Source organism: Mesocricetus auratus, unplaced genomic scaffold (assembly GCF_017639785.1).
Source record: "Mesocricetus auratus isolate SY011 unplaced genomic scaffold, BCM_Maur_2.0 Super-Scaffold_4256, whole genome shotgun sequence".
Classification (NCBI taxonomy): domain Eukaryota; kingdom Metazoa; phylum Chordata; class Mammalia; order Rodentia; family Cricetidae; genus Mesocricetus; species Mesocricetus auratus.
In genome coordinates this window covers 14,010,018-14,030,882 of record NW_024429182.1, presented here as the reverse complement: position 1 = coordinate 14,030,882, position 20,865 = coordinate 14,010,018, and the positions used below count along the sequence as shown (strand labels likewise).

Genomic DNA, 20,865 nt, shown 5'->3' with positions numbered 1-20,865 from the left:
CTGGAAGACAGTTTCCCTGGTCAAGCATGTAGTATTTAGGCTCTCGGGTTAGTTCATAATGGAGTGAACTAACAGAGATACCTGGTTCTCGGGTTATAATTCTATCTGCTCCTAGGAGTATGGATGTGTTGTGGGCTGATCTTCGCATCGTTGACGACTACACTGGGAGGGACATGTGTTTTAAAAACTAAATAAGCGCGTCCACAGCTGTGGTAAGAGACGAGTGGGCTGAGAGGAAAGATTTCCATTGGGCAAACCCTCAGGTGGTGACCTGAGCCTCTGCAAGGTTGAGAGGAGCGTGAAAGACGCCAGATGGCTGTGGTCACTCCTAGATCAACAACCTTCATTGCAGCATCTCTCTCTCTCTCTCTCTCTCTCTCTCTCTCTCTCTCTCTCTCTCTCTCTCTCACACACACACACACACACACACACACACACACAGTAGACTTACGATCAACTTCAGCAGATAAATCACTCTACAGAGTGCAATACTTTTGGGCCCCTGGGGTCCCTATCCATGTCACTGCTGATGGAGACTGTCTGCCCAGAAGGTCTTTCTAGGGGGTCAGGATCAAACCTCAAGTAGTGACTGGTCAGACTGAGTCTTCAGCAAGTCATCAGGAAGTTCCACAGCAAAGCAGAACCCACCACCCTCAGGATGGGAGGGACTGAGGCTCCATCCTGTTCTCAGACAGGCGACTCTGAACGCCCCAGCCTCTTCCTTGGGAAGGGCAGCAACACTTCAGCCTCGGGTTTGGCACTTGTTGGTCCCTCCGCATCAACTACTCTCAAACACCCACATGCCTCACTGCCTCAGCTTTCAAGTCCTGTTCAAAAATCAGCTACATACAGGGCCATCCCTGGCCCCTCTCTAAAGTCACCCCCACAGAGGGCCATCCCTATCCCTCTCTCTAAAGTCACCCACAGAGGGCCACTCTTATCCCTCTCTCTAAAGTCACCCCACAGAGGGCCACTCTTATCCCTCTAAAGTCGCCCCCACAGAGGGCCATTCCTGGCCCCTCTCTAAAGTCACCCCCACAGAGGGCCACTCTCATCCCTCTCTCTAAAGTCACCCCCACAGAGGGCCACTCTCATCCCTCTCTCTAAAGTCACCCCCACAGAGGGCCACTCTTATCCCTTTCTCTAAAGTCACCCCCAAGAGGGCCACTCTTATCCCTCTCTTTAAAGTCACCCCCACAGAGGGCCATCCCTATCCCTCTCTCTAAAGTCACCCCCACAGAGGGCCACTCTTATCCCTTTCTCTAAAGTCACCCCCAAGAGGGCCATCCCTGGCCCCTCTCTAAAGTCACCCCCACAGAGGGCCATCCCTATCCCTCTCTCTAAAGTCACCCCCAAGAGGGCCATCCCTGGCCTCTCTCTAAAGTCACCCCCACAGAGGGCCATTCTTATTCCTCTTTCTAAAGTCACCCCCACAGAGGGCCATCCCTGGCCTCTCTCTAAAGTCACCCCCAAGAGGGCCATCCCTATCCCTCTCTCTAAAGTCACCCCACAGAGGGCCATTCTTATCCCTCTCTCTAAAGTCACCCCCACAGAGGGCCATCCCTGGCCCCTCTCTAAAGTTACCCCCAAGAGGGCCATCCCTGCCACCTTCTATACAGTAGCATAGCAACTCCCCTCCAATGCCAGACTTCCCAGCATGCCTCACTCTAGCTTTCTTTGCAGTAGCTATTCCCATCTAACGTATAATATGTTTTGATCTACTTGGTTTGCACATTGTTTCCTTCTCCATCTAACGTATAGTATGTTTTAATCTGTTTGGTTTGCACATTGTTTCCTTCTCCATCTAACGTATAGTATGTTTTAATCTGTTTGGTTTGCACATTGTTTCCCTTCTCCATCTAACGTATAATATGTTTTTATCTACTTGGTTTGCACATTGTTTCCTTCTCCATCTAACGTATAGTATGTTTTGATCTACTTGGTTTGTACATTGTTTCCCTTCTTCATCTATAATATGTTTTTATCTGTTTGGTTTGCACATTGTTTCCTTCTCCCACCGGAGTATCAACGGCACAGGGCGAGGCTTCTCACCCGCCCTGCTGTGCTCACAGTGCCTGGAGCAGAGCAAACATCTGAACAAGAGAATGAGTGACTATGAGAAAGTTAACTGCTTGCTAAAGCTGAATAACCTAAGTCCATTCAAAAAAACTAAGCCTCTTAGGAAATATTTTAAGATATGAGGTCAAGGAAGCTTCCAGAAGTAACAAAAACTGAACAAAATCATGAGGCATGATAACGATAGGAAATAGCAACAACATACTTATTGAACATCTGATTGTCACGTACACCAGTGAATGGTTCTCAACCTGTGCGTCTCTACCCCATGGGAGACAAATGATCTTTCATATTGGTCGTATGTCGGACAGACTGCATACCAGTTATCTACATTATGATTTATAACTGTAGCAAAATTACAGTTATGAAGTAGCAATGAAAATAAATTATGGTTACACCGCTGGGAAGGTTGAAAACTACCGACATGGTCACAAATATGTGAGGTATTGCGTTTTTTTCTTGTCATTTTTGACAGAAACTGGGGCCCACGGAGTTGGAGAAAGGTGGACAAGTTTAACAAGCAGAGTCCAGGCCACAGCCATAACTATTCCCAGGCCAAGCGTAAGTCCATGTGGCAGAGGTCACCAGGGCCCTACCTACACTCTCTTGCCCTCTCCCTGTGGCCGCCCAACACTCTGGAGAATACTCTAGTTCCCATGGCCTAGATTTACCTGAGCAAAGCATCAGGATGAAAGCCCCAGAGACTTGAACCACCCCCTGACTGGGTTCAAAAGTGGCTCTGGACAATAAACGAAAATATGAACTCTTTTGAAGTTTATCTCAACTATCAGGTGCAACCAACCACACTATAGCGGCTCAGAGGAGGTCAGAGGGGACGGGTGAGCTGCAGTGTCATCCATGACCCTGGAAATTCTGTTGGGACCCATGTGATGGGTCCCTAGGTTTCTGGCTTCCTAGGAAACTATCGGGGGAGGGGGCATCTTCAAAGCCATGGGACACACACTGCAAGACATTCCTTTTCTCATCATGCCACTCTTTATGGGGCCAGGACACCACTTTTTTCTGCGCCCACCAGGACCACACAGCAGGGAGGAGATGCCCCTGGGAACACCCCCAAGGAACAGCCATAAGGACCGGAACCAAAAAAGAGTGCAGAGAGAGATGAGAAAGGCCACACACTGCTGTTTTTTACCCTGCTGTGGATGCTTCCAGCCTAGCGAGGGCTCATGGGGCGTGTGTGTGTGTGTGTGTGTGTGTGTGTGTGTGTGTGTGTGTGTGTGTGTGTGTCACACTCTCTGTAGCAGCCCAGCCCATTGTCCAGGGCACCCCACCAGCTTTCTGGTACATAAAAGAAAGGCCACTTCTCTGTTACTGCAGGGATCTGGGTTTAAACCCTGATGGCCACCACTTAACTACCAGGGACAGAAGCAAGATGCCGAATGTCTCAGCAATGGCCAGGGCCTCCTGGACAGAAGAACCCCTAGCCCAGTGGCTGCTCTTGGTAGGGCTTCCTCTGCGTATTTTCTCTTGATTCAGCGCACCCACTCCCGAGGCCTGGGAGCTACCATCCTCAGAAACCCCAGTGGGAAATGAAGCTGTTGTGCTTAGCTGCCAATGAAATGACTGACGTAATAATGAAATGACTGACTGACGTAAATAACTGATCCCAGCTTGAAACCAATGCTCAGACATTGTTCTACAGTAGACCTTACCTATGTGTGAGAAGGATGGGTAGGCCAACCCACTGAGGTTAAGCTAGAAGAAACCTCTGGGCAGCCATCTCTGCATGCCTCGATCTCATTGGCAAGAGCTGGTGTCCCCGGTCAGAGCCCATCTCGGTGCTGAAGACACACCAGCGGCCCCTGCCTGGGAGGTGGAATGCAGGAGAGTCTCCCTCTCCAAGCCTCTCAGCCAGCCCTGTGCCAGGCAGCTAGGCCTCCTCCTCTGCTGTCACAGAGAAATTCTCCCACACAGGCAAGTCCCTTAAAATAGCTTTTTGGGTTTCAGCCACCAGGAAACAGAGTAAAGCTGGATCGGAGTTGGGCCTACCCTGAAAGTTTACACAGGGGTTACTTCAAAGGACAGGGACAACCCCTATTCACACTCCTAGGTAGGCAAACTGTGAGGCAGTGCTCCCAACCAGGGGCACGTTCCACAGGAGGACGGCATGTTGGGCGGCATAAGTCCCCATGACCCCTGGGGCCGCCCTGGAGAGGATCCAAGTGTGGGAAGTAGTACAGTGATAGTCTGAGACTAGGGGAAAGGGACAAACTGCTCTACTGACATCGCCAAGCTACTCTCTAAACTGCAGCCCTCAGGCCAATGGCATTGGAAAGGCAATGAAGGGGCCGACCTGAGGGCACTGATTATATGTCAGAGGCCTGGAGGTGCCTGGCACAGAATTCGAGATAGCTGTGCAGTGAATGGCAGTGGCGTGACACAGGTCAAATCCCCTTCAACTAGATGGCCGGACAGCGCTCCGCTACGTACCGCACAATGAAGGGAAAAGGGTCGAGCCAGCCCACAGCCCCTCTGTTCCTTACCCCACCTAGGACGCAAGTTCACCACCACCCCTTCCTCCCTGGAGCTGTGGTGAGATCTGATAAGAGGGATCAGCTTCCGCCAGGTCTGAAGGTCACCCATGCGTTAGGGATCCCTGCGAAGGATCAAATGCCCTCACTCGTTTAGTGCTCACTGCCTACAAGGCGCACAGAGGGAAGGACTCGGCCTCATCCCGTGTGTACCTCCGCCCAGGCTTGGGGAGGGTGGTTTCCTCACTGGACAAAGGGAAGTGACAGCAAAAGGCCACAGAGCCCAGTGCAGGGCCAGAAACACAGCTGTTTCCTCTTCGCTAACTCAACCACCTGGGCGTAGCTTCCTCCCTCAGGTACCGGCAGGCGGCGTGGGATGAAGACAGCAGTCTCAGGGGTTGGGCTCTAGAAGACAGCTTCACCGAGGACCCAAAGCGTCCCCAGGATAGCGCCGGCGAGAACCTTCTCAGGGAGGAGCTGGTCAGTCAAGTGGGCCTTGCTGAGAAAGTCCCCAGGCGTCCAGAAGAGCTCTTTCTGTCATAATACCACCTGCACCAAATTATCAAGACAAAAGCTGGGGAAATCAGGGTGCCCCTCACACATTCTGAGGAGCTGTCTCTCGCGCTGGCCCCTTCCTTCCCTCTGTAAGACAAGCTCAAAGGCAGCAGCCATTCCCAGACAGGCAAATGGACTTTTGAAAGGGGAAGAGTGACGCATGCAAAGTCTCAGGGCTTGGGAAGGAAAGCAGCCAGGCTGCAGAGTGAACGTCCTCTGGGCCATCCAGGCTTTCTGGGGGTGACACATGTCACCTGGAGGCTACACAATCTCTGGGGACAAGGAAGGTTTTGGAGCCCTGAGACCTGGTTAGGTGTTTCAGTTGGGGCCGGTCCTGGAACTCGTTCTGTAGACCAGGCTGGCCTCGAACTCACAAAGACCCGAGTGCGACCCCACTGTCCTGCAGGCTGGGGCGGTTATGCCCTCCGAGGTGTCTGGGGACTCCTGCGGCCTCCCTGGGCCTGCACACCCTCTCTCACATGTACAGTGTGGACGCTGGCAGCAGCTTTACACCGTGTGAAACCATGTGGAGAACATCCCTTAGCTCACAGAAGACTACACACCCCACCATCACCGCTGGAGGCTCAGGGAACCAGGAGGAAGACACTGCAGAAAGAATGTTCCAGAGGGATGAGGAGGAGCGCTGTGAGCCGCTCTCTTCCGGATGTGTAAGGCCATGGCACTCACAGCAGTTGGGGTGACCCGAACAAGACAAACCAGTCAGTGTTCCACCAGGGACGGGGGAGGGGACTCATGAGATCACACCCCAGCTGAGACGCTATTACTGTTGATGCCTGCTGGGGAAGTGAGAGTCATTTTCTTAGTATGGCCCTCAGTGAGTTATGGAGGGAAACCAAGGAGGACGAGAAGGGGGGAGGCTGGGGGACACACACTGGCAGGGAGTGGGAGAGGATGCGGGATCGATCACAGTACACTGTCTACGCGTATGAAACTGTCCAAGAAGCAATTTTGGATGTTTTTTAAAGATTTATTTATTTATTACGTATACAGTGCTCTGCCTATATGGCAGAAGGGGACACCAGATTGAATTGTAGATGGTTGTGAGCCACCATGTGGTTGCTGGGACTTGAACTCAGGACCCCTGGAAGGGCAGTCAGTGCTCTTAACCTCATCTCTCCAGCCCCCTTGAATGTTTTTAAAAGAGAAGGAAGTCCTTCTGATCATTAGCTGTTACCTCTATCAGGACAGTCCCCTACGGAATCAGGCTAGCGGAACACGGCTCATGGCACGGGATCAAACAAACGAAGCGGCGGTACGAAGCACACTGTCTATCAAACTCTGGGCTCTGAAGGGTGGATGGTGCAGACTCCAGAGACCATCTATCTTGGCTCCCACCGAGTGCCTCAGAATCCGGCCCCAGACACCAGGAGGCAGGTCTGCTTTTCTCTTGCCACCGGTGTGGGTGGAGGTCATTACTCTACAGTGCTGCTGCCCCCCGACATGCCCCACTCCCCTGTTGGGACCTGAGCAGCCACTGCCTCCTGGATGCCCCCCCCCAGGAGCATGGGTGCAATAAACTTTCATGTGACAGTCTGGTCGCTGGGAGCAAAGGCAATGAACAAGGGGAGTTGGGGTCCAGCTGACTCAAAATCTCCATAGCGACCAAGAAAGGGGCCTGAGTGCTGACCACGGCAGCAAGAGCAACTCTGCAGCCATTTGGCCTCCTTTCCCGCCCTCTCTCTTCCGTCGTGTGTGCTCACATACGCGTGTTCATGCACTTGGATGTGGGGGGCAGAGGTCAACCTCCAGTGTTGTTTCTTAGACACCACCCACTTTTTAAAAAATCATGTGTGTGTGTGCGCGTGTGTGTGTGCGTGTGCGTGTGTGTGTGCTCGCACACATTCACGCACGCACATACACGTAGGCGGCCAGGTATAAATCAGAGACAACTTGTAGGAAATCAGTTTTCTCCTTCCACCATTTGGGTCCCAGGAATCAAAGTTAGGCTGTCAGAGCTGGCAACAGGCATCTTGACCTGCGGAGCCCACCCCCTTTCGACAGAGTCTGTCATTATCCTCGGAAGCCCCGCCCGCCAGTTGGCTGGACTAGCTGACTAGCAACACAATCCCTTTGCCCACCTCCTCAGCACTCGGAGAATTCTATTTTCTTTTTTAACATATTGGTTCTGGCGGTTGAATTCGGGTCTTGGTGCTTACGGTTTCCTGAGCATCTCCCTCCCCCTGCAGCCAGTGCTGAGTCCCCTCCTCAATGACCGCCTGCTTATTCTGTCCCCATCCCTTGGGAGAACAAGGTTCTGAGGTGTCTGCCTGCCATCTGAGGACCTTGGTACCTGGCCCTGACCTCTGCCACAGGCTGCTTTCTCCTCACCCACATTCATCTTAGGCGCTGTGCAAATGTCCCTGCATGTGCTCGCTTTCCCCGGTCCCTGGAGTGTCTTCCAGCCAAACTCAGGGCCCGACTTCCCCAGCCAGTCCTCAGCATTCCCAAGCCCCATGAAGGCCGCCTCCTCCATCCACCCTCGGAAACCCCAGCAACTCCGAGACGGAACTAGTTTGGTGGACACTAATCTTGTACTGGATTCAGATGTGCGGCACTGTTGTAGAGTCTCTGTAAGACAGAATCGCTTAGTCTTCACTGGGACCATGGAACCAGGTCCTGTTTCAACCTACATCCCTTCATTATTTTTGGATGTGGAAACCGAGGCACAGAGATACTTGTAACCTGTTCCATATGGTGTGGCTGTGAGTGGTGGTGACTGTCCGGGTATCCTGGTACTTGAAAGCCTCTTACCCTCAGGACATTCTGCCTGGATCTGCTTGTCATTCATCCCTACCTCAGCTCTGATGGGGGATCAACTGGCAGCTGACCAACTTGTTAGGGGCCAAGGTGAGAATCAGCCCTGCCACTGAGAATCCTAAGAGTATGTAACTTCCATTTCCACACCTATAAAATAGGAACAAACACAGACACACGTGTGCCACACACACACACACACACACACACACACACACACACACACTGGTGTTGTAAAACCTGAAAAAGATGCCCTCAGGCATGCCAATGCTACCATGCCTGGCCCTAACGTGTCCTCAGGTCAGCTCCTACCCTGCTTGCTGAGTTTTGCAAAGCTCTGGCTAGACTCTGGTCAGCCCTGTGAACACAGCAAGGCTTAGTGTCTGATGCTACTATGGCAACTTGCCTGAGGTTATCTGAGGCCTCTGGCGCCTGCCCACGAGTCCGAGCCCCTGGCCCCCTCAATTCACCTGCATGCCTGCAGACAACAGCAGCCCTACCAGGCAGGAGGCAACTTGCACTCTGGGGAATCAGCCTGTCTAAACACTGACCACCCCATTGGAAGCTTCCATTATTTCTGGCAATTGTCAGGGCAGAGAACATCATTGGCCCTCACTCAGATCGGACTTCCAAAGCCAGAATCCCCACCTCATTTCCCACACACACCCCTTGTCCTTCCTGTCCCCGAGGTTTCTGCCCCAACCCATTATCCCTTTCCTGGATTCTCAGCACTCTAGATGAGTAAGTGTGACTACCGTATGTATAACTCTGTTATTTGTTTTATTTTCTTTAATTAGGAGGCAAAAGAGAACAGACTTGCCCATTAGACTTTTCTGGCCAAGAAACTGGTCAGTGACTCAGTCTGAGGAAATTAGAAGGCAGTTTCCAGGGATGGCTATGCAAACCCTAAGTCAGAAGTGCCCCCATCACTCCGCTAATTCACAGCCCCCACCGCCCCTTAACTCAGCTGGCCCCAGAATAGCTCGTCGGAAAAAGCAATAGCTGGTGCTCATATTTCTGAAGTTGGACCCAGTCTCACTGGACATCAAATAGGTTTATTTTTCCCTTCCCTTCCCTTCCCCTCTGCCTGCCACCACACACAGTGACTCTAACCCTGGTTTGTCCCCCTCAAAAATCCCTCACATGCAACTCTGGATGAAGCTATGAGAAACGGCTGGCTTTGCTTCCTGTCCCAACGGTCTTGAAGGATGTGGTTGGATGTTCCGTGAACAGGGAGCCTCATGGTCCTGTGAATCACCCTAGGTCACTTCCCCCTACAGAGAAGAAGTGGTTCTCATTCACACTTACGTGTGAGGGGGGTACAGAGGGAGGGGAGGAGGGAGAGATGCACACTCCCAGAATCAGGAAGATGGGAGCTGGCAGGCAACGCTGACCTCTGGTGCTGATCTGGCTGGCATCCTCCTGGCCCGTCCTTACCTGGAGCAGCCTCCCTTCTCTTCCAGCCCACATCTCTCTCTCTCCTGCTCTTCTCAGGGATCTATCACTAGGCCCCACTGCTCGGTCAGGATCCCCTCCAGGTCTGAACAGCTGCTCCCTGTTTACTGGTGTCGTGTATGCTGGGTGTTTTCCATGGGGCAAGCAGCCCAATAGACTCTGAACAGCTGGGCCTTTCTCTGGGCCCAGTCTTGCCTTTTCCCTCAGCCTCACCCATGGGTCCTAGAAGCACTTTGGTGCCTTGGTGATGACAAACTTCCTCAAAGCACTGTGAGGCTACTGGCTGGACAGTAAGGAAGTGCCAGAGGCAGTATTCGAACCCCAATCTGCCCAGTATCACTTCTTCCATATTCAAGACCCTAAGAAAGGGCTCTCGTACTCCTCCTTCCTGTGGGGCTGGAGCCATAGTCTCAGAATAAAAACGAAGAGCAGAGAAATGAATGAGTTTGGTGCCAATTCCTAAAAACACAACTCCGGGACCAAAACCAAGATTTACGGTGATCTACATTCAGGGAGAATGTATTGTTTCCATAGGCCCACCCTTCATTCACCTTTCCAGGGGTCACAGGAGACAGACACTATTCTCCGAGGAAGCTCTCCCTCCATGGCCAGTCAACCCCAGTTTCATGACACTGGGGTTGATGGTGATGAACAAACTTCCCTCTAACGCTCCCCTGTGCCTTTCTCTCACTGTCCAGGCCTGAGCCTGGACTCACTGACAGCACTCTGGCTGGGAAGAGCCCAGCGTAGGGCTTCTCCTTGGGAGGTAAACTAACCTGTGTTTCCTGACTGAAGCTAAGTGGGCGGTCCAAGCAACTACCCAATTTCACCAAGCTTTGGTCAATCCAAGTGTAATAAGGATCAAAGCAACACACACACACACACACACACACACACACAGAGGCACACACACTCAGTACAGGAGATGAACCATCAGGCTCCCAGGAGAGCATGCCTGTTAGCCTTGGGCACCATGGAAGGTAGCTGCTGACACCGGCTCTTATTAGCATTCCCTGGAGTCCTGTGGAGGATCAGAGCATTCACAACTGGTATTTGTCTGAAATAAACACTCGGGAAAGGAAACAACTGTGAAAGCAGGACACCCCCCCCCAAATCTAAACAGACATAATGCCTCCTTTGCTTTGGATAAACAAGTTCCTCGCCAGCACCACATGGTCCTAAACACACCTGAACACACCTGTGAGTGCAAGGAATTCAGTGCTTCTAAACTCACAGTCCTGTCAGAAGACCTGACTCTCCAAGAGGGGGCAGCTCTGGCTTGCATCTGGCATCAGCAGGGCCACCTTCAAGACAAGGTCTGAGGCCAAAGCCAGTCTCCTTAAACTCTCCCGAGGAACAGCTCATGAGCAGGACAGAAGCCCTGCTCCCGGGCAGGGAGGCTGACTTCAGCAGCAGCTGCTCACCCTTCCCAGCCCCACCCCTGCCAGGGGCTGGCAGAGAGGAAGGAAGCCAAGGGCTGGCTGCACCATGCACACGATGGAAGACGGAGGCTACTTGTCTGCCTTTCATAAACAGACCCAAAGCACCAGACGCCCCCACCTCTGTGTTCCCCCTCCTTCTTGGGGTGTGCACACCCTCTGCCGGGTGTCCTGAGAGAACCTTTGCATGCATCCCCAGTGTCCTGGAGCCAACGCTGATCCTCCCGCATGGGCCCCAAGCCTCCCTCACCATCAAGTCTGGCCAACCTGCACACCCATAAAACCTCTGCTCTGCAAGTCACCAAAGCACTGGCTCAGCGCTCGCCCTCAGTGCAGAGAGGGTAGAAGGAGACAAGCTTCTTCAGTGTAGAATTTACCAGAACATATGTGGCTTTAGTGCAATTTATCCTGCCAGCTGGCCACGCCAGAGTAGCCTTATCCAGAACATTTGCCCTTCCAGTGTGGGGTTATCTACTCTATAAGGGTCAAAAAGGGAGGTATGGCCTCAGAGCCCTACTGGACTCCTTCTATTATTGGGCACCCCTGGTGTTAGGCATTAGTGGCCCCCACATGTGCAGCGATGTATCTGTCTTCCTTGTCAACCTCAACCAGACTCTGGGCACCTTCAGGGAACAAAGCTCACACCATTGAGGCCAGTTAGCCCCAGTGCTGTGACTGGCTACCCTGCGTAAGTGACCCACCTGGCTCTCCAGCCTCATGTGTAAGTAAAGGGCTGCGCCGGATGCGGATGAGCTGTCTGCCCCAGCCAGCTCCACATGCCACGACATACACACACTCCTTTCATTGTTTTCTAGAACTTTATGTCAGCCCATCTGCAGGTGACATCACTCTCTGCCCCAAGCGTCACATCATCTATTCTTACACGGAAGTGGAGATGACCCAGGAAACACTCTGTCTGTAGGAAGGGAGGAAATGATCATTTCAAGGGAAGCAGACAGGACTTCTTTTGTATTTTCCACACAGTACACTTTATTATCAATCTTAAAGCGCCAAGTCTCCCTTCCTCAGGCAGCCATTAATAGCTATTTTTCAAACTTCCTTAGGCAGACTCTCAGCAACAATTAGCTAGTATCCGATGAGTGCTTAGTACCCAGAACTGAGCTAAGTACTTCACATGATGATGTCATTGCATTCTCCTGACCATCCCATGAAGTAATACTATTATTATCCTCACTTTAAAAGTGAGGAAATTAGGGCTGGAGAGATGGCTCAGCAGTTACAAGTGCTGACAACTCTTCTAGGAGACCCTGGCTAGATTTCCAGCACCCACATGGCAGCTCCAAACCCCAGATCCAGGGGATCCTGGCTTTCTGCAGCTACTTCATGCAAGTGGTTCACAGACATACGTGCAAGAAAAAACACTCATACATATAAAATAATTAAAAAATTTTTCACTGGGTGGTGGTGGCACACGCCTTTAATTCCAACACTCGGGAGGCAGAGGCAGGCGGACCTCTGTGAGTTTGGGGCCAGCCTGGTCTACAGAGTGAGTGCCAGGACTGTTTCACAGAGAAACCCTATTTCAAAAAACAAAATAAATAAATATATTTTTGCAAAGCAGGGAAACATTCATGAAGTTTTAAAGATGTGCACCATTTTGTACAACTTGCTAGTGTGTGAGCCAGCCTTTTGAGGAGACCAAACAGAAGCCCACCCTGCCTTTCAACACTGCCCACTAGCTGCTGGTTCGCTGTCAGTGTGTTGTACACTGTAATCTCGGGTACAGCTGCATGGCTGATGTTTCGTGTAAAATCCAGAGCTGGAAAAGCACCTGCTGGGGTCTCAGGGCCAGGACTGCTGAAAGCAGCGAGGACCCCAACTGAAGGCTGGGGGATCCTTAAAACAGCACACAGTGCCCCCCAAAACGAGGGCAAGCAGGCTGCATCATCCCTCACCCTGGAGCAGGGTGACCCAGGGAAACCCAAAAGGTGTCCCGTTTTTGTATGATGGGGATAGAAGTGCCTCAGACTTGCAGGTCAAAGGCTCTCCCACCAAGTCACCTCCTGGGCCACAAAGGAGTGTTTGGCTTGGTTTGTTTTTTGTTTGTTTGTTTGTTTGTTTGTTTGTTTTGTTTGGTTGGGTTTTTTTGTTTTTTTTGTTTTTTTTTGTTTTTTTTTTGCAATGGCAGGAGACGCTTCCAACACCAGATGACATGACTGGAAAGGATCCCTGACCCTGTGTCATGGAATGTCCCTCACAGGTCCACCTCCCTGTCTGTCACTCTTAACTTCTTCCCAACCTGAGTCCAGCCCCGCTAGTTAACTGTGGAGAACCCTGTCTTTTCAGTCTGCTGTGATCCAGGCAGAAAGAGTAGCCCCAGGCGGGAACTACACCACAGACCCAGCCTCTTTCCAATAGGGAAATAGAAGTCACTTCAGAGACCAACGTGCAAGCTAGGGCAGCAACCAACAGCCTGTTTTAATTGTTAAAAAGAACGCTTTCAGCATTCGAAAGGCTCCTTTAAATGCCTAATTTGCAACTAGGAGGCTGCCCTACTGTCCCCAAGTCTTCCGTGCCTTGGGCACTGTATTGGGAGTCTCCTATCTCAAGTGCAGGAGCAGAGCTCAGCAAGCCATCCTCAGGCAGCAAGGACACTTCCAAAGAGTTTACTTCCAAAGGTGTGAAGGATTGGAAGACAGGGCGGCTGAGATGAAAGGGGACTGTCACACACCCTGAAACCCCGCGGGTCAACCGTAGTCTCTTCTCATTAAGTTTGGGTAAAGAAGGGGGAGGGGCGGCGGGGCGGTCAACCGAGCCTCGGAGACCGCAGAGCGCATTTGCCTACTCGAGTCTGGAGACAGAGCATCACTTACGAGGAAATGACCCCGGCGAAGGGTCACGTCCAGAGGAGGGATAAAAGGAAACGCCACAGTTCTCCTCACACCGCGGGATACAATGGTTTTAAGGAGGAAATCAAAGCGAAGAGTGGAGGGGCAGGGGGCAAAGCGCTTCCTCTGTCCCCAGACCCCAGCCGGTGCTGGCGGAGCAGCAAACGTGGAAGGCAGAAGGCGAAGCGTGGATCTCCGCTCAAAGCAACTAAAAGCATCCCGACCCGAGTGAGCGTGAGCGCCCCGTGCCCCTAGGGAGCTCGGCGAAAATGCTCTTTCCCAAAGGAGCTGCTCCGCAAGAGGCTGACGAAAGCGTCCCCCACCATCATCCAAGCGGCGGGCGGACACATGACTTCACCGTTGTAACAGACAAGGGCAGCCACTTGCCAATTGCAATGCCAAAAAAAGAAACCCGGGACACGGGAGTGGAGGAAGGACAGAAAAGGTTTCCCTAGAGATCGCAGCCCTGCGAACAGACTCCGGATCCAAGGGCGGCCTCTGGGGCTTAATAGTAAGAAGAGTCGAGGAGCCACCCCCAGTCCTGGCCAGCCCCCCACCGGGGTCAGTGGGAGCAATACTCACATAGTGCTTGGAGGGGTTCCTCCGCTTCTCCACGTCCACCACGGTGGCATCTTGCACGCAGTAGGCGAGCATCTTCCCCACAAAGCGAGTGGCGCCCCCCGGCGGCGTCACCTTCTCATCCCTGCCGGGTTCCAGCTCCTTCTCCGGTTGCCCGGGTCCCCGCGGCTCCACGCCACTCCTGCCCCACGCGCCGTTCGCCGCCCGGGCTCCCGGCGCCCACAGCTCCGGTTCCCGGGCATACGACTGTCCTGGAAGGCACGGGGGCTCCGTGCGCCCCAGGCGGCTCCCGTGGGCCTGCCGCGCGCCCCTTCCCTCCCGCGCCGCCGAGCTCGCTGCTCCGATCGCCTGCCCGCTCTCTCTGCCGCCCGGTGGGGCCGGCGGGAACTGGCGGCGCAGAGGAGGGCTGGGGGTGTGTCCCACGGCGAGGGCACGGGGCGGGGGCCGGGCCTGCTGTCAGCGCGCCGGGGAGGGGCCGGCGGCGCCCCTGGGCCGCGGATCCGGGCTCCTGGGGGCTCGGCGCTGGCGGACGCTGTGGGCGCAGGAGGCGGAGGCGGAGCGGGCAGGGAAGGGGAGGGAGGGGAAGGGAGGGGAGAAGAGCGCGGTAAGGGGAAGCGCGGGGAGGGGCTCCGGGCCGGGGGAGGGGCTCGGGCGGACGGCGAGGGGCTGCAGGCTGGGAGGCCTGGAAGGGCTACTCTGCTCAGCACCCAAACTCAAAGTAGTTTTGGAGGAAGGAGGCTCAGGGCGAGTGAGCCCAAAGCGCCCCCATCCTGGCTTTCCGTCTCCCAGAGGATCTGTGGTCACCTTTCTGTCCCTTGTATCACTGCCATCTCCCCAGATCTCTTTAAGGAAAAGTAGTTTATTACCGGCCTGTTACTGTCTCCAGCTCCAAATGGAGACCGGGAGGGAGGAGAGACCAGCATTAAATCTTTTCAGCCAGCCTTCTGATGAAACACCTGCCCCCCTGCAGGTCACCACGGGTGAATTCTCCCCGGAAATGGGATCTATTGATCTGCTGCTGCCTTCATCATCGATCAGGGCCTGTGTAACTAACCTGCGACATCATTTCCCAATGACAAAGTTACAAACACCACTTTAGCCTAAAGTCCGGGCTCCCCTGGGACTCTCCCAGGGCTGGCAACCGGGAAGGGAGCACACAATGGTGGGAAAATCCACTGTGTTGAGGGCCAGATCTTCATTAGCTCCAGGCTCTAGTTTCCTCACATCCCTCTCCCTGGTCCAGAAAGCCTGCTTTTCAAGCCGCTTGCCCATCTCTGGTCTTTGAGCACAGTTTTACTTAATCCAACATACCCCCCTTCCATTTCATCATTTTTTTTCCCATTCTACTTTCAAATATTTAAAGGAGTAGGTGTTTTCATAACTAATCCAATTGTTTCAAAATACAGTAATGTTTTATGCCTGGAGGCCAATGGAAAGCATCCGAAATGAGGGCGAAGGATTTTGTGCCTTTTTTAAAAATTGCCTTGTCAGAACCTCGGGCCGTTCTGAGACTTTCTTCTGCATTTGCTTGCTTGGCACAAAGTACCCAGCATAATTCAGCCCGAGGAGGGACATAACGACGCTGAACCATTGCACATCAAAGACCTGAAGGCAGATTCAAGATGGAGCCCGGAAGGGGACTTTTGAGTAAGAGCACTTGTTGCATTTATCTGGGTTCCATTCCCAGCCTCCACTCGGTGGCTGCTACCATCTGTAGCTCCAGTTCCGGGGCATCAGACGCCCTCTTCTGAACTCCTCTGGCACCCAACATGGTGCACGTAGGTGCATGAAGGCAAAACACACAAAACTTTAAAAATCTTTGTGGAGCTGTGTGGCGCACGCCTTTAATCCTAGTACTTGGGAGGCAGAGGCAGAAGAATCTCTGTGAGTTCGAGGCCAGCCTGGTCTACAGAGTGAGTGCCAGGACAGGCTCCATAGCTACACAGAGAAACCCTGTCTCGAAAAAAAAATTAAATGTTTAAAAAAATACTGTAAGACTGCCCAGTACTAAGTTTTGTAACGGCTGGTGTGGACAGGAGCCTGTGACCCTAGCATTAAGTGGGACAGAGACAGGATTCCAGGGGCTTGCTGGCCAGTCAGCGTAGCCACAGAAACAGTAAGTTCCTGGTTCAGGGAGAGATCGTGTCTCGAGGGAATAAGATGGAGAGTGGATGTGGGCCATCTTCCTCTGGCCTCTGAGTGTGCACCCAGCACATACATGCAAATGTATATAAACACATACACACACGTACACTCACAAAACGAGTGGGTGCAGGAGTCTTGACATCAGGCACAGACTTCTGTAGCTTGGAGATGGTGGTGGAAAATCTGTGTTGGTGCTGGTAGAAGAAGGTGCTCCCTCGACAGGGATGTTTGGTGAATGGGGAACGTCAGAGCTGAGTCTGTCTTCTTGAACAAGGATGACTCTCAAAGCTTCACCCAGCATCTGTGCTCAGCCCTGAGCCATGGAAGGCAGCGGGAGGATTCCAGCCCCGCCCCAAGCCCTCCTTGATACTGTGTCAAGACAGCTGTACTCCAGGATAGCTGCCACAGTAGCACTCATCACTCTTCCTCTGTGGCTGCTCAAGCTTCCAGATGTGCTAATTCATCCTGATAAGCTCCTGGTGAGCAAAGGTGTTTGGCTATGGTGGGGAAAATGAAGGGGCAGGTTCGGTTTGCTGTGGACCCCCTTGAGATCAGGGCAGTTAGTTCAGCCAAAACAGCACCAGTCTGCTCTCACCCAGACTGCTGCTCCCGTCCCCCCCCTCTCCCCCTCCCCCCCCAACTGCATCAAAGAGAACACAAACCACAAGAAGTCTTGGGCGAGATGACTCAATGCTGCCTCTGTCCTGGAAGCTTGGTGTCACCTGCCCGTTGACAGCCTTTGCCTGCCTAAGAAACTCCAGACAACCTGACACCTCTCAAATTGGGGTCTTTAAATACAACTTAGACATACACTGAGTTCCTCCTTTTGCTTGAGAGTCATCGTGATGTCAAGACGGACATGGGCTGTTCACACCTGCAGGGGGAAAGAAGTGGGGCACGTGGCACGCCCTTCTCTCCACCAGTGTTCCCAGAATTCCTTTCTGCTTACCCTGGGTTTACTGAGTGCCTCCTGTATAACTGACACTCCCTCTAGACTATCAGGCTTCGGCAGAAATGGGCAGTGTCTGGTGCACAGCAGGTGACATGGTGGCCTGTGCTGGAACGCTCAGATCAAAGTCAGAGATGGAGGTGAGATAAACCCCGATTTTGTCGCCTCCACCTACAAACTGGTAGGTATGAGTCCAACCCAAGAATACTGTGTGAGCTCAAATGAGAAGCTGCAGATGTAAAAGTGGGGAAAAAAAGGCTGAGGATAAATAATGGGCAATGTGACCAAAATAAAGATGCAGACTTGGCCGGGCGGTGGTGGCGCACGCCTTTAATCCCAGCACTCGGGAAGCAGAGGCAGGCGGATCTCTGTGAGTTTGAGACCAGCCTGGTCTACAAGAGCTAGCTAGTTGCAGGACAGGCTCCAAAGCCACAGAGACACCCTGTCTTGAAAAACAAAAAACAAAACAAAAAAAAAAAAAAAGATGCAGACTTGTACCTCAAAATCTTATTTTTCAAAAACAGAAACTGATATGCTTAGGATGGAAGAATTATCTATCTCTAATTTTAGAGAGGCCAAGAGAAACTAAGATCTAGTTAATCCTAGACCAACTGTCTCCCCGTCTTCAGGTGCCCATTCACGGGCACAGCAAGTTCATTTGCACTCACAGTGCATCTGCAGAGCACACTTAGCACACGTCTTAACACCTATAGGATCCGTTACTTCCAAGTCTTCACTTATACAAGCACCAGAAATTGCCTGGATGGTCCTCCATGCAAGGCTTACCCCAGCTCCTCCCCCTGGAAGGCTCTTCAGACTGCCTTAAAAAAAAAAAGACAATCTACGGGAAAACATAGAAAACTATTAAGCCCTAAGTAAAGGCACAGTATCAATCCTTCTTCAAACTTAGGAGTGTTATGGTAGTTCCTAATCATTCTTGGTTTCTATCTTAGGGTTTCTATTGCTGTGAAGAGGCGCCATGACCAATGGAAACATTTAACGGGGTGGCTTGCTTATGGTTTCAGAGATTCAGTCCATTATCATTACGGTCGGGGTGCATGGCCGCATGCAGGCAGATGTGGTGCTGGAGCCGTAGCTGAGAGTCCTACATTGTGCAGGCAACAGGAAGTTGACTGAGACACTGGCAAAATCCAGAGCATAGGACACCTCAAAGCCCTCTCCTACAGTGATACACACTTCCTCCAACAAGGCCATACACACTCCAACAAAGCCACACCTCCTAAAGATACCATTCCCTATGAGATTATGGGGACCAGTTATATTCAAACTACCAGTCTCCAACCATGCATTGTCCCCTGCTTACTCAGCCTTTACTATACTGAGCTTCATTTACATCCCATTCTGTTATTTAGCTTTCCTGTGCTTATTCTGGACCCTTTAATCTGATAAGAAGGCCACAAAGCCCTTAAAAACAAACCAACAAGCCGGGCAGTGGTGGTGCACACTTTTAATCCCTGCACTCAGAAGGCAGAGGCAGGTGGATCTCCAGGTTCAAGATCAGTCTGGTATACACAGCAAGTTCCAGGACAGCTGGGGCTACACAGAGAACATGGACTTTGACCCCACTCTTCCCATCCCTACCCTCAACCGAAGCATTTCTGTCACCTGCCCTGCCCTGCACTCCACCCCGAGCAGGGCTGTGTATGTGCCAGGCACTCTGCCAATGGTTGAACGGTTGAGATCACAATAGACAGTTGTAGATGTGGCTGCTGCTAGTGGCTATATGGACGAGTTGGAGAATGGTGTGCAAGCAGGCCTGTTCCAGCGAGGCTCCCATCCCACCTTCACCACAAACCAGCCTTGTGCCCTTAGAGCATCCTGGGGGTCTTTCCTGGCAATCCTCTTCTAGACACACTCGGTGGTGGGCAGCTGTTCTGTAGAATGAGGTCTCAATCTGGAGATGTGAAAATTCGAGTGAAATTTGGGGCTTCCTCCTGGTGAAAGTGGTATGGAGTCTGTTAACTCCAGCAGCTGGCAGGGGCAGCATCTGCCTTTCAGACCCTGGCTGACCTCTGCTGGGGACACGCAAGGCCTGGCATGAAAAAGGATCCAGGTTCATACTTGTTGCTCAGCTTCTTCTCTCACAGGTTCTTCTTAGGACTGGCCCTAACTATTAACTTGTGTTTAAGGACACATACAGAGGATGCCCTCAACCCTGCTCCCTGGATTTGGAGTAGAAAGTGAGGTCTGCTTTCCAGGGAAGTCATTTGCTAGCTTTTAATTTTTTTCTTTTCTTTTTTAAAGACAAGGTCTCACTATGCAGTCCTGACTGTCATAGAACTCACCCTATAGACTAGACTACCCACCTCAGCCTCCCCAGTGAAGGAATTAAAGGTGTGCACCACCATACCTGGCTAGTAAAATCAGGTAGTCCTTAATGCTAGCACAAGAGGATTAAGAGTTCAAGACCAGTCTGGGCCACATCACTCAAACACACACACGCGCGCGCGCACACACACACACACACACACACACACACAGAGTCTTAGTTAGGGTTTCTATCACTGTGAAGAGACACCATGACCATGGCAACTCTTACAAACAAAAACATTTAATTGGGGTGGCTCACTTAATAGTTCAGAGGTTTAGTCCATTATCATCATAGCAGGAAGCAAGCAGCATGCAGGCAGACACAGTGCTTGGGAAGGAGGTGAGAGCTCTTACATCTTGGCCCGCAGAAAATAGGAAGCGGTCTGAAACACTGGGTGTGGCTTGAGCATATGAGACCTCAAAGCCCACCTATGCAGTGACACACTTCCTCCAATACAACCACACCTACTCCAACAAGATCACACCTCCTAATAGTGCCACTCCCTTTGGGGGCCATTTTCTTTCAAACAACCACACATGTGTACACATATACAATTTTTTTAACTAAAAATGTCCACTATGTGTAGTCATTGTACATGGTCCTGTGTTTACATAATTACGTTCTCATACAAATATGTTTTAGATGTTGAATGTGTTCCCCCATAACCCCAGACCTCTTTGTTCCCCTAGACTAGTGGTTCTCAACCTTCCTAACAATGTGACCTTTTAATACAGCTCCTCGTGTTGTGGTGACCCCCCAACCATAATGTTATTTTCATTGCTTCTTTATAACTTTAATTTTGTTATTGTTATGAATCATAATGAAAATATCTGAGAAGCAGGATATGCAACCTCTGTGGGGTCATGACCCACAATTGCTGCCCTAGACAGTTCTACCTTTACTTTTATATCATATAAACACATATACATAAAGTGATTTTACATATGGATTAAAATCTAGGAACCGGGCTGGAGAGATGGGGTAGAGGTAACAGCACTGACTGCTCTTCCGAAGGTCCTGAATTCAAGTCCCAGAAACCACATGGTGGCTCACATCCATCTATAATGAGATCTGGTGCCCTCTTCTGTCATGCAGGTGAACACGCAGGTAGAATACTGTATAATAAGTAAATAAGTAAATACATTTTTTAAAGTCTAGGAATCTCATACGGTTTAAATCTCCCATTTCCCGGGCATTGGTGGTGCACACCTTTAGTCCC

At 51.7% G+C, this 20,865-nt stretch overlaps 1 protein-coding gene across 4 annotated transcripts in view; it reads right to left on the bottom strand.

Annotated features, from left to right (window-relative positions):
* The window catches only part of Sh3pxd2a (SH3 and PX domains 2A), a 204,255-nt gene extending 189,653 nt beyond the window's left edge, over positions 1–14,602 (bottom strand). For all 4 annotated transcript variants that reach the window (XM_005063487.4, XM_005063488.4, XM_013113282.3 and 1 more), the window contains exon 1: positions 14,224–14,602. In XM_005063487.4, the coding sequence (XP_005063544.1) occupies positions 14,224–14,295 (72 nt within the window). In that variant the 5' untranslated portion in view covers positions 14,296–14,602. The remainder of the gene's footprint in view (positions 1–14,223) is intronic.
* Positions 14,603–20,865: the final 6,263 nt, after the last annotated feature.